This window comes from Panthera tigris, chromosome B3, assembly GCF_018350195.1.
Source record: "Panthera tigris isolate Pti1 chromosome B3, P.tigris_Pti1_mat1.1, whole genome shotgun sequence".
NCBI classification, from domain to species: Eukaryota; Metazoa; Chordata; class Mammalia; order Carnivora; family Felidae; genus Panthera; species Panthera tigris.
The window spans coordinates 105,820,105-105,833,480 of NC_056665.1; the positions used below are offsets into that span (position 1 = coordinate 105,820,105).

At 42.8% G+C, this 13,376-nt stretch overlaps 2 protein-coding genes across 3 annotated transcripts in view; one reads left to right on the forward strand and one right to left on the reverse strand.

The window, feature by feature from the left end:
- Positions 1-1,321: 1,321 nt before the first annotated feature.
- L3HYPDH (trans-L-3-hydroxyproline dehydratase) lies at positions 1,322-12,460 on the reverse strand. The gene is made up of 5 exons (XM_007095232.2): positions 11,859-12,460; positions 7,624-7,793; positions 4,666-4,788; positions 4,439-4,576; positions 1,322-2,361 (listed from the first exon to the last, which is right to left on the reverse strand). The coding sequence occupies exons 1-5, from the start codon at positions 12,364-12,366 to the stop codon at positions 2,236-2,238; spliced, it is 1,065 nt and encodes a 354-aa protein (XP_007095294.2). The 5' UTR covers positions 12,367-12,460; the 3' UTR covers positions 1,322-2,235.
- A 333-nt stretch (positions 12,461-12,793) lies between these two features.
- The window catches only part of LOC102955487 (JNK1/MAPK8 associated membrane protein), a 29,603-nt gene continuing 29,020 nt past the window's right edge, over positions 12,794-13,376 (forward strand). Inside the window, exon 1 of one of the 2 annotated variants that reach the window (XM_007095230.3) lies at positions 12,794-12,882. In XM_007095230.3, coding sequence (XP_007095292.1) covers positions 12,879-12,882 — 4 coding nt within the window. In that variant the 5' untranslated portion in view covers positions 12,794-12,878. The remainder of the gene's footprint in view (positions 12,883-13,376) is intronic. The other variant, XM_007095231.3, reaches the window with a different exon arrangement.

The window sequence follows — 13,376 nt, forward strand, 5'->3', positions numbered from 1 at the left end:
TGAATGTGTATCATTTTCCCACCATCGTAAACGAAAAATTGCAAGTTGAACTATCCTTGAGGACCATAGGTATATTCATGTGATAGAAACAGTGGTATTCCATGGGTGGGGCAGAGGGAGTGGTCCATCATGATGCACTTGATAAGGGAGTGTGCTTTGTCTGTAGAGAATTTTATTTTTTATTTTTTTTAGAAAGAGAGGGAGTGGGGCACGTAGGTGGTTCGGTAGGCTACGTGCCCGACTTCAGCTCAGGTCATGATCTCACGGTTTGTGTGCATCAGGCTCTGTGTTGACAGCTCAGAGCCTGGAGCCTGCTTTGGATTCTGTGTCTCCCTCCTCTGCCCCTCCCCCACTCGTGCTCTGTCTCTCTTTCTCAAAAATAAACATTAAAAAATTTTAAACAGAGAGCGCGAGGGTGAGGAGTAGAGAGAGAGGGGGAGAGAGAATCTTAGGCTTCACACTCAGCATGGAGCCCGATGCAGGGCTCAGTCTCATGACCATGAGATCATGATCTGAGTCAAAATCATGAGTCAGATGCTTAACTGAGCCACCCAGGTGCCCTGATAATTTTTAAACAATAATAAAATCCACTAAAGTCAGTCTGCTTTTTGTCATCACCAAGTGCTGACAATTTAAACAATGTCATTGATAAAATACTCCCCACTCTTGGTAGCTATAGGACAATACGCATTTCATGCTGTACTTCATTAGAGGATACGGGTGTGGCACATTACGAAATGCTGTAAGGTATAACTTTTAAACAATGTATGTATCTTTTTCAAGTTAATGTGACTTGTGAAATTTGGAGAGAGAATAGTAGTTATATTTTCATTTTAAAAAGAAAGTACAGCTAATCTCTTTAATGTGTAGAAAATTTCTTGGTCATAGTAAGCTAGTGATGGTGTCATGTTCTTTAATTTTTTTTTTTTTAACGTTTATTTATTTTTGAGACAGAGAGAGACAGAGCATAAACGGGGGAGGGTCAGAGAGAGGGAGACACAGAATCTGAAACAGGCTCCAGGCTCCGGGCTGTCAGCACAGAGCCCGATGCAGGGCTTGAACTCACGGACCGTAAGATCATGACCTGAGCCGAAGTCGGCCGCTTAACCAACTGAGCCACCCAGGCACCCCAGATGATGTCATGTTTTGAAGGTAAGTGATTCTTTTACCACAGAATTTTATAGGAGATGAGTAGAAAACATTAGTTTTTGTATAATAGGGAAGCTAAGAAAATTAACTATAAAGTTATAAAGCTATGAAGCCTTCATTTTGGTCAAGTAATTCAATCACAGACTTAACCTGATGACAAACCACTTAAAAGTAATCACTTCAGTTTCTGTATGCTCAGAAAAAAAAAATATATATACTATTGCTTATCTCACAGGACTCTACTGAATGTTGAGAGCATCACGTATTGAATAAGTCTTTCATACTTCATTTTATAGTGACTGAAAATGATCAAATTTTATTTTTAACAGGCTCACAGACAAGTAACTAGCAAGAATTAATAGTTAACATTTCTTTCAGGTTTTAAATCTACCTGGCATTTAATTGGTAGAGTATGAAATGATTCATTGATTTCCACTGTGTTTATAATGCAGTAAACAACCCCTTTTATAAGAACCTTAACGATACAGCACAAGTCTGATTATTGGTCTTCTCACATCAGCTTATGGCACTTCAGCCACCTCGCGGTAGGAGCAGGCCTTTGCAGCAGAGAAAACATCCTGGCAGCAACTATAACATCTGCTCGAAGAAGCTGACCCATCCCAATCCTCCCCAGGCTATGTGTGCTAAGTGTTGAGTACCTAATAATAATCCACCTCCCTTACATCCTGCTCGGAGACAGGATGTTATTTTACTCAAAAACTGGAAGACTAAAACAATGAACTTGTAAGAGGCATTGTTATGAGGGCTACAATTCAAGCTATTGTTATCCAACGAGCATCTAAAACATACTGTAGTAACTAGCAGAGAATAACATTTTAAGACTAATAAGGACTAAGGTATTAATTTTACCTGGTAGGTTAATGACTAGAAAAACATTCTGAATTTTCAGGATTTTGTAAGCTGACAAAGGTGACATTTATACCAATGACATGTGCAAATATGAGGTATAATGATTACATTTAGTCACAGAAATACTATTTTAGAATGAGTGGGACTTGGCTTACATGTACAATGTGGATATCATTTTCCATATAATTCAGAAAGAGTGCTGAAAAGTCACAGAAGTCACTTGAGAAGGAATCCATCCCTCAGTGGGTCATCATTTTCCACTATAAAACTTGCTGTACCTGTATAATGGGCTTGCCCAGATACTTCCACTATAACAGCTTTAAAATCCCCACATTTTGCTTCCTGAGAAAAGATGAAAGGAGTATAATATCAAAATACTGCACTTATGTTGTGTCTGGCCTAAAAGTCACATTCTTGACTTTTATCATTTTAAAGAAAACCTAAGGTTCATCTTGTAGGTCATAGAAGGTTTTTAAGGAGAGAGACATGATCAGATTTGTGTTTTAGAGAAATTAACCTGTAAAATGGAAACAAATCAGAGAGGAAAGCAATTAGAAACCTAGAAACCTCTTCAGAGTAACCTTCATTCATTGATGGACTCTAGAGTCACTAGGGTAGTTTTTAGGGAGGCTGGAGAAGAACATAACAGATACTTTGCAGGTGTAACTGGCGGGCATGAGGACTCACAAATGGGAGGTGAGGAGTATGCATGAGTTAAACACGAGTGTAGTTCCTACTTGGAAGTGAAGCAGATACCCCCATTAACCAAGACGGAATGAGACAGGAAGAGCACATTTAGGAAGGAAGGAAGAACTTTTTGACAAGATGACATATCTCTGGGACTGTCATTTCCATATGAGTTTGGTGGACAGTTGGGAATATGAGTGTTAGACTCAGGAGAGAGGCAGGCACACGGTGGGCATGGGAGGGATGAAGGTTCAGGAATGGTCATCAGTGGGGTGGTTGGGAGTTGAGGCCTCCAAAGTGGGTAAAATTACCCAGTGGCATCAAAATGCAGATGAGATGAAAAGGAAACTAAGGATGACATGCTGGGGAGCAGAGGAAGCTGAGGCAGGGAAAGAGACTGAGAAGGCACCATCCTAAGAGCTTGGAAGAGCCCAGACAGAGAGGGAAGGCATGTGGTGTGAGTGAAGATATCCTGCCAAGTATGATTACTAACTATAAAGAAAGAACTCCAAATGTTAACTACCGAGTATCTTTATTATTTCTTAATTTTTAAACATGAGAATAACTAACTCTTATGATAAGATGTCAATCATTAGATTAGGACACAGTAGTTTCATTATCTTTTTATAAAGCTGCTATAATAAAAGCCTCATTAAAAATTTGCTTTGTCCAATAGCAATACAGTAGTGCTTAACAGTGCACAGTCTACACAGAGAGGTCCACAGAGTCTGGCTCTGATATCCGTTAACTGTTTGACCTCTGGCAAATTACCTAACCTCTCGAATCCTCTGTTTTATCATCTGTTTAAAAAGGATAATAACAGTACTGACTTGCCAAGATTCTCATGAGGATTAAATGAGATGGTACGTATAAACTGCTTAGCGTGGAAATTAACATATAGTGAAATTAGCTATAGACTTGAAGACAATGTGCATGTCTGCTTTTGCATTCAGTCAGCTGGGATGTCACCCATCATATGGCCTCTGGAGAGCTCCACTATACACCCGTGGGGCAATGAAAGTGAAAAGCAAATAATGTCTTTGTATTAATGCATGCTAAGTTTTGACCTTGTGGACCCTTAGGAAGGAACTTGGGGGCCCCTAGGGATTCCAAACCACACTTTGAGAACCAATATCCTAGCTGAACAGAAGTTGTTTGTTTTTTTTTTTTATTTTATTTTTTTTAACGTTTATTTATTTTTGAGACAGAGAGAGACAGAGCATGAACAGGGGAGAGGCAGAGAGAGAGAGGGAGACACAGAATCAGAAGCAGACTCCAGGCTCTGAGCCATCGGCCCAGAGCCCGACGCGGGGCTCGAACTCACGGACCGTGAGATCGTGACCTGAGCTGAAGTCGGACGCTTAACTGACTGAGCCACCCAGGCGCCCCTGAACAGAAGTTTTTATAGGCCTGATTTAAAAAAAAAAATTTTTTTTAATGTGTGTTTATTTTTGAGACAGAGCACGAGCAGGGGAGGGGCAGAGAGAGGGAGACAGAGGATCTAAACAGGTTCTCCACGCTGACAGCAGAGACCCCAATATGGGGCCTGAAGTCATGAACTGCGAGACCATGACCTGAGCCGAAGGTGGACACTTAACCGACTGAGCCACCCAGGTGCCCCTAAAATTTTTTTCTGAGAGCTGAGTGAAGAAACTTCCCTAACAGGGAACTCAGGCCTCTTCAGTTTCAAAGGTCACACACTTACAAATAAGAAGCCAAGGGTGTTACTTACCCTGACAGCCTTCCCTGTGAATACTGAGCCAGTTGCACTACTTTTAAAGGCTCTGGTCTGGTTCAGTTCTAGAAGCCCTTTGTGATACTGTAAGGCAATTCGAGCTGTCACTCCTGATCCAGTAGGACTTCTGTCAACCTGTTTCAGAGTAAATGAAGATAAGAGCGTTCACGGTGTTCCAGTTCCACACAATCTGGCTTTTGTGCCAAACATTACAGTTTTAATACCTGTTCATCTGCAAACACACAGATGTTGGTGGTTGGTTCCTCACTGTAAGTGTCTTTTCCATCTGTTAATATAGTTCCATACAGAAAGGAAAGGTCTTCACTCTCAGGATGATTAATTTTAAACTGAAAATAACAACAACAAAAAATTATCATGTAAAATTGTCATGTAAAATTACATGTAAAATAAATATTTTGATTCAAATTTATCTTAATAAGTAATGTAGATGGGGCACTCTTAGGCATAACTTTTCAATCTGTCATTTTTAAAATACTTTTTGGGTCAGGGCAGTAAATGATATCTTTGTCTAGATGAATACAAATAGTTTTATTGGAAGTTACGGTTCTTATCATTCTTTGAGTCCTTTCTAAGGAATTTGTGCTGCAGATAGCCTCTACTAAAGGAACAGTTCTATTTATACACACACACTCCAAATGCTACTCTCTTTGAAATACTGACCCCAGGATGGTTAATCCATAGACTGGCCGTGTTTGCTCAAACAGGAGGAGCTAAGGCAGTCAGTCATAGGCTCACTCTCAGGAGTTTGAAGGGGATAATGTAGAAATATCAGACAATAAACAGCTAGAGCTGAAGTTATTACCATGGGCAGAGACAAGGACCTGGAAGAGAGGTCACGAGCAAGCAAACGTAACAATGCAGAAGCTATTAGGTAAGAGAAATGGTTGGATGAGAAAACAGATCTACTGTAAAGGATGAAGTCAGTTGGTATTATAAGAAGCAGCAGATACACAGAGAAGCAGGCGCCTGAGTGGTAAAGGATGGTCAGGCCCGAACATGCAATGCTTTCTGTTCTTAGGAGGTCTAGTTGAACTTTTCCTTGGTTTCTCTAATGCCTATTAGATTTCAAACCTGTAGCACCATTACATCACACTATTCACGGGTATGCTCCCCCCACTAGACCCCCGCTCCTTAAAAGTGGGTTTGTTCTTTCTTCGAATCTCTAGCATCTAGCATAGCATAGTCCCGACTCAGTAAGTTCTTGGTAAATGTTTGTTAAAAGAATGAATACACCTTTATACAGCTTTATAATACAGTGAATATTATACTGTGCTTTAACTAACAGGAATTTAAGTAAAAACTTAAAAAAAATAAATGAAGATGAATTTGTATTAACTTTAGCCCCCACCAAAATGGCCTTTCCCTAAATCTGCATTAGCAGCGTGAATGGTCAACAATTCAGAAAGTAGCTCCGATGCCTGATTTAACACTAACAGATGATGCTATGGTTGGTCATCTCATATGTGATTCTCTCCTATTTTTCTTAGAATCCCTCGTCCCTCAAACGCCACCCCTTGCCACCTTGGTGAGAAGTTAAAGCTTTAATGAGAAGTTCAAAATTACTCCTTTTATTAAGAAAAATAGGTGGTGCCTGGGTAGCTCAGTCAGTTAAGTGCCTGACTCATGATTTTGTCTCAGGTCATGATCTCATAGTTGTGAGATCGAGCCCCGCATCCAGTTCTGCGCTGGGCCTGGAACTTGCTTAGGATTCTCTCTCTCCCTCGACCTCCCCACCTCGTCCCCTCTCCTGTGCAAGCTCTCAAAAAAAAAAAAAAAAAAAAAAAGAGGAAACGATGCCTTTTCCTCTTAATTTCATTAAAAAATAAGGTGAAGTCGGGGCGCCTGGATGGCGCAGTCGGTTAAGCGTCGGACTTCAGCCAGGTCCCGATCACGCGGTCCGTGAGTTCGAGCCCCGCGTCAGGCTCTGGGCTGATGGCTCGGAGCCTGGAGCCTGTTTCCGATTCTGTGTCTCCCTCTCTCTCTGCCCCTCCCCCGTTCATGCTCTGTCTCTCTCTGTCCCAAAAATAAATAAAAAACGTTGAAAAAAAAATTTAAAAAAAAAATAAATAAATAAAATAAGGTGAAGTTATTTTATGCCAAATTGTAGCTCAAACTATTAGCTATCTGCTTAGTGAAAAGAAAATTGATATAAATTCAGAGCTTCAGAAGGTGCTATGAGAAAATAATTCTAGATACTAGTATTGACAGCCATGGAAAAATGACAATTTAGAACAGGAATACAGTATATATTTTCATCTTAAGTTATAAATTATGTTATTAAAGTCTCAGGTATGTTAAATAGGCCCATAATATTATTCGTATATTAGACACTTTTTCACAAATTATTTTTTTCCTTAGAATAGTAATTCTCATATGCTAAAACATTCAAATACTGTATATGAGTTTTATAGGTCCCAATTTTATTTTATTTTATTTTTTTACAGGTCCCAATTTTAAATGTAAAATGGCAGGCTTATGCTAGAAATGAAAGAATATCCTAGACTTATTTATCATCTAAGCTGATTTTATCAGAATAGTTTTCCCAAGCCAAAACTAGACTGACTTGAGTAGTTATTTAGGTAACTTCTTAGCAATATGGGAGAAATTCACTAATTAGGAATTACTGTTCTCTGTGAAATAAAAGAATGTCTGATCAGATTTAATGAAATCTATTTTGTAAGCTATAACTGACATTATTTTCAAGTTTTGCAGAATGACCACATATAGCAAAGCATATGCATTTCAAGTTAGTGAAATACTATTTGATACATTTTCTATATGTGTAAATAATCACAAATTTACTAGTATGTATATAAAGTTATTTATTGAACATATATTATAGGTAGGTACTATTCTAAGTCCTTTACATGTATCGAACTTACTTCATTCTTATAACACCCGACGAAGCAGGTATTTCATAATTCCCCTTTTACGACAGGAAGGTTATGTTACTCTTTCAAGGTTACAAAAGTCACAAGTGGCAAAACTAGGACTCCTAGATAGTCTTGCTAGAGAGCCTAAGATTGTAACCAGTACCTTATTCTTAGTACTTCTAATAACCTAAATATATAAATATTTAATTTTCTGTATAGGGACGTAATTTATACTCCCTCCGTGCCACAGAGGAAGGCATTTGTTATGTAAGCAGTGTTTGTACTGACCTGAGCTTTGACTGCTTCCGTCACTGCACTTGCTGCATCCACAAGGTCCCTTGTCTTTGCAGAACAAACATCAAGTCCTACCTTTTCAGCACTAACAAATGCATAAAACGCCCCACCATATGCAATGTCTACCACCATCTTTCCACGACCAGGAACATCCACTAAGAGATCTAAAAAAAATGTGTTTGAAAAGAAGTTTGTTTTTTAGTATTTTGGCAGGAACAGTTCACAGCATTTTTAATATGTGTGTTTTGGTGGAGGGGTGCTTTTTCCTATCATAAAAAGGAATGAAACAAAAATTTATTTTCAAAATAAGCATCAGATAAATATTAGACCTTTAGCTAAGTGCATCTATTTTTTCTATGTCTTTTATTAATTAATTAATTAATTTATTATTTTTATATAGAATTTATTGTTAAATTGGTTTCCAAACAACACCCAGTGCTCATCCCAACAGGTGCCCTCCTCAATGCCCATCATGCACTTTCCCCTCTCCACCGCCCCCCATCAGTTTTTAAGAGTCTTCTTATGGTTTGCCTCCTTCCCTCTCTGTAACATTTCCCCCCCCCTTCCTCCCCCTGGTCTTCTGTTAAGTTTCTCAGGATCCACATATGAGTGAAAACATATGGTATCTGTCTTTCTCTGCCTGACTTATTTCACTTAGCATAATACTCTCCAGTTCCATCCATGTTGCTACAAATGGCCAGATTTCATTATTTTTCATTGCCAAGTAGTATTTTATTATATATATAAATCACATCTTCTTTATCCATTCGTCAGTTGATGGACATTTAGGCTCTTTCCACAATTTGGCTGTTGTTGAAAGTGCTGCTATAAACATTGGGGTACAAGTGCCCCTATGCATCATTAAGTGCATCTATTTTTAACTTGATAATGCTTGCATAAGTTTTAGAACATCTAGTGCCATGTTTTTCTTAAATCATGTACACTTACTTTATAACTGCTCTGAGGATCTTTGCTAGGAAACCTTAAAGAGGCAGAGAGAGCAGAAATTCTGGGACATCAACATGTGAAAACTATGAAGGAAAATGTAGGTCCCTTTTCATACTATGAGAAATTGTTTAAAATAGGATTTTGGATCCTATTCACAAACTGGCTTTATTCAACTGTAATGTCAAAACAAAATGAAAAAAAGAGATTTTTCTATTTAAGTTATATATGCTTATTCTGTATATTTTCATCTCATGATGAAAATCTATGTATTTTCATCTCATGATGAAAATCTATGTATTTTCATCTCATGATGAAAATCTATGTATTTTCATCTCATGATGAAAATCTATGTATTTTCATCTCATGATGAAAATCTATGTATTTTCATCTCATGAAAGCATCCTGCAAATACTCAGAATAAATCCATTTTAGAATCACTGCTGATGTTTACAGTATCTTTTTGTGTCAGAGTTTTTGAGTATTCTAAGCCCCTGGCATACCCAAAATTTCACCTGAAGGTCAGTTGTTTGAAATCCTAAACTGGTATTTCCAAAGGAATGGAGCTGGATGATATTTGGAGATACTCAAACTGTTTTACCCCTTCTTGCATTTTCCTCTCTTCCTCCTCCCCAGTTCATTCGGCTTGGTGATCACTGCCTTTGGGGGAGGCGTATGTCAGGGGAGAAAGCAGGTTTTATGGAAACCTAAGATCTCAGGGGAGAGAGGTTTGTTGGCAAAGCAGTGTTCTGAAGGGGAAATATTTCTCCCGGTGTCCTCTGGAGTGAGAAAAGAGGCAGCAGGTCCTCAGTGCAAGAGGACCTATGTTGACTTCCCCACAGCATACAGGGAGGCTACAGGTTGTGATAGAGATAGCAAAAAGGAGGGGAAGCAGGGGCAGGAGCCACACGGACAGGGGTAGATTATGCTTCGCTGGTTAGTTGTGCAGGCTGATGACCAAAAGGCCCTCCTCTCCAAGGCCTTGGCTCTTCTAAGAAAACTTTGCTACACATACAGCAGGAAAGGGGACACCACGTGGAGGGATGAGGCTAGGCAAATCCAACAAGGCAGAGTAGGGTCTCAAAATCAGACATTGTGAAAAATACAATGTTTATTATATTCCTTAGTTTGCACACTGAGTCATACAAAGATACTGGTATGCCTTCAGTTCCAGGCTGCCCACAGACCCCCTTTTAACACATAATGTGTCAAAACAGAGCAAGTTGATAATCAAACATGCCTGTGGAACTTAAAAGCAAACACGAATGAAAAATTTTTTGTTTTTATCTTGATGCTGGTGCAACACAAAAGTCAAACTTAATGAAAAGAGAATGAGGAAGTAGATGGAAATGAAGGACGGCTGGAAAGCTAAGCGTGGCTTTGGTGTCCTCGTGTGTAAAATGGAATTGCTATTCCACCCTGAGAGGATTGTTTTGTGAATTCCATGTAATAATGTGTGGGGAGTGCCTGGCACAAATCAGGAACGTAATAAATGTTGATAGTAAGGTCAAAAGGTTAATTTCTAGTGGGAAGAGGGCTATTAGGGGATGTTTACATTTGCTAATCACCATGTTCTCTCAGTTTCATTTATTTACTTATTCTACAAATATTAATTGACTACCTACTGTTCTAGCACTTAAAAAACCAGTTTTCATTTTAGCTGAAGGGAGTGAAAAAGAACTCAATGGTCCTCTAAGGTGGGTACTGTGGTCATCTTCATTTTGCAGATCATGACTTTGAGGCATTGAATCCCTTTCACAAGGTCATCAAGATGGGGAGGGGCTGAGCAGTGATCTTGAACCCTGTCTACCCTTTTTGTATTTTTCAAAGTAGAGAATTTAGCATATTTTTTTAATGACTCAAAGTGACCATTAGTGCCCACTGATAATTGTATAGTCACACAGTGATGCTCTTGGGAGCTATTGTGCTTATGGATTGGCTGTCCTGCCCCAACCAGCCCCGAATGATGGTGATCTTGCTGCCAGCTGTCATTTCCCACAATTCTAGAGTGCTTCTAATCTGGTGCCGGGGTTGCCTGGGGAGAAACTGGATAGCCAACCTACTTAAACTGCTGAGATTTTTGAGATACAATCTTAAACATCCACCTGTCTGTCTCAAGTGCCCTCCCAATTAGGACGTGATGCCATTCTCTTGTAGAGGGCAAAATGGCATAAATTTCCCCCAGGGGAATTCTTCATCAACCTGTGTGTTTCAACTGCCTGCGGCTGCTCAGACTGGCAAATGCCTGCTCATGCCTGGGCTATTACTGTATCATCCATAATCAGGCTAATCTAGAATCCAAATCCTCAAGAAAGATTAAGATCTAACAGAATGATTTGCATGCACTGAAGACTTAAGGAAAGGAAGCCATAACCCTATTCCTGAATGGACTAAATTAGCTCTCAGCTCACTTCCAGTCATGCCTATTTTGGAGAGATCTCCCTCTTTGTAAGGGTTATAGTTACATACACTCTGTTTTACATGACTAGGCTCTGTGCTAAGGAACCCACCAAAACCTTTTAGAGGCTCAGCACTTGTAGAACTCTAGCAAACCTATATATTCTGCAGCCTTCTGTCTCTAGAAATGTTTTGTTAAATGCTAAGTACCTTGCATACTCTTAATCTTCACCCAAAACTCAATGAGATAACAAATGAAAAAATATGGGCACAGAGAGGTTAGTAATTTGATTAAGGTTGCATAGATAGCTTTAAGGAGTTGTCAGGATTTGGCCCCAGGCAACATCTGTTCCTGTTCTTAAAGAGTAAGAGCAGCAACATCTGTAACTTCCCGATTTGTAAATTGCCTAATTCATTCGTTGTTACTTCTTTTCCAAAGAAGTGGGGAAGGCACTTTGTACAGGTGAGGAAAAGGAGACAGGGTTTAGTAACTTGTCAGGGAGTAATAATGTGTCTCATATGTGTATTCTTAACGAGCCAATGAACCCTGGTACATTGGCTGTTCTTTGCTCTTTCTAACCCTATGAGACTTACCCAACTGTGAAGTCTCTAGGAATGCCTGACAGTGAGGAGTGAGGCGCTGAGTAAGGGAGATATGGAATTCTGTACTCAAGGCTCTCCCAAGACCAAGATGAATAAATCTGCGGGATAATCGAATTGCACACACCGCACAAATCCGCAAGGCTGACGCGCATTTGATTTGGAATTACCTTTTTATTAACTGCAAAGGCATGAGAGTGTTTTAATTGCTATGCGTGGGTTCCAGGCCAGAGAGGCGGTTAGTGGTGTTAGTTGCGTCCCGGAGCTGGGAGGGTGTCGCCGTTTACCTGTGGCCAGCGCGAAGGCCGGGACGCTGTGGAAGCGCACAGGGCCGCGACTGCGGCCGCCCTCGCATTCCACGAAGGCGGCCACCAGCCCGCACGGGCAGTGGATGTTGACGCGGGCCTCGCGGGCAGCGGCCGGGGGCGCGGGGACCAGCCCGAAGTCGACGGCGAAGCGGCCCAGCGCCAGCACTGCGTGGCCGCACATGGAGCTGTAGCCCTCGTTATGCAGGAACAGGACGCCCAGGTGCGCGTCCGGCAACTCGCTAGGCACCAACACAGCCCCGTACATGTCCCGGTGCCCGCGTGGCTCGAACATGAGCCGTCGTCGCAGGTGGTCAAGGTGCTGGCGCATGTAGCGCCGCTTGGCCAGTAGTGTGGGGCCGACCACTTCCGGACACCCCGCCAGCACGATGCGCAAGGGCTCGCCGCCCGTGTGCATGTCCACCACCGACAGCGCCGGTGTCCCCGGGTCGTGCGGCGGCAGCCGCGGCACCGCCAGCGCGCTCTCCATCGCTAGCGTCCAGGAGCTCCACCACGTCACCGCCGGACGCGCTTCCAGCCTCGAGCCCACCCGCGCACCCCGCGCGCGCGAGAGAGGGTGGACGTACGGCCGCCTCGGGGGCGGGGCCTCAGAGAGGAGAGTAGGAAGCGCGAGGGGGCGGGGCTTCGGCGTGTTGGGGCGGGGCGGGGCTTCGGCGTGGTGGGGCGGGGCGGGGCTTCGGCGTGGTGGGGCGGGGCGGGGCTTCGGCGTTGTGGGGCGGGGCGGGGCTTCGGCGTGGTGGGGCGGGGCGGGGCTTCGGCATGGTGGGGCGGGGCGGGGCTTCGGCATGGTGGGGCGGGGCGGGGCTTCGGCGTGGTGGGGCGGGGCGGAGCTTCGGCGTGATGGGGCGGGGCGCAGCTTCGGGTTGGTCGCCCGGGTTACCAGGAGGTGGGGCCGCTTTGGCTGCTGTGGCCCGGATGTCCGGGCGCCGCGAGCCGGGTGGCTGATTTCGGAGCTTCTTCAAGGAAACCTGCAAGCGGCCAATGGGTGAGTGGTCATCGAAGTCCCGTAAAGCGTTTGCCTTAGTCCCTGCTTCTTCCCCTCGCTGGCGCCTCTGGGCTCTGCTCCTGCGGGTGGCCTCCGGGTAGCGGCGCATCCTTGCCCCTTGCTCGCACCGCCCTCGAGCGGGCCCGGGACTCCTCCAGGGGTCGGGACGGTCTCGGCCCCTCTCGGGCTGCAGAGGAGACGTGCCTCTTGGGGGATGCCGGCCGTGTGCCAGGGCAAAGGCCAGGTCTTTGTTGTTCGGGAGGTCACTTCGCTGCCCTTGTTTTAGTTCCTTTGTGTAGCGTTCATGGCTGACTTAAGAATTTAAAGCGCGGGCGTTAGTGCCCAGAAAACATTAAAGGAAGCTGAAGCTAATTGCTGCCTAACTGTTGTCGCCCGCTTCAGCGTCAGACGTTAAGTTTACAGGGCCCTTCACAAAGCGGCAAGACCGTTGCAAAAAAAAAAAAAAAAGTCTTAAAATCTTAGCCGTCCTCCAG

What these genes read in the sequence shown, in the direction of transcription:
- L3HYPDH (XM_007095232.2), bottom strand. Translation starts at nt 12,366, where the DNA reads ATGGAGAGCGCGCTGGCGGTGCCGCGGCTGCCGCCGCACGACCCGGGG. An exon ending in GGCCTTCGCGCTGGCCACAG is followed by an intron (nt 7,794 to 11,858) that starts GTAAACGGCGAC and finishes CATTTTTTTTAG; the next exon opens with ATCTCTTAGTGGATGTTCCT. An exon ending in GTGTGTTTGCAGATGAACAG is followed by an intron (nt 4,577 to 4,665) that starts GTATTAAAACTG and finishes ACTCTGAAACAG; the next exon opens with GTTGACAGAAGTCCTACTGG.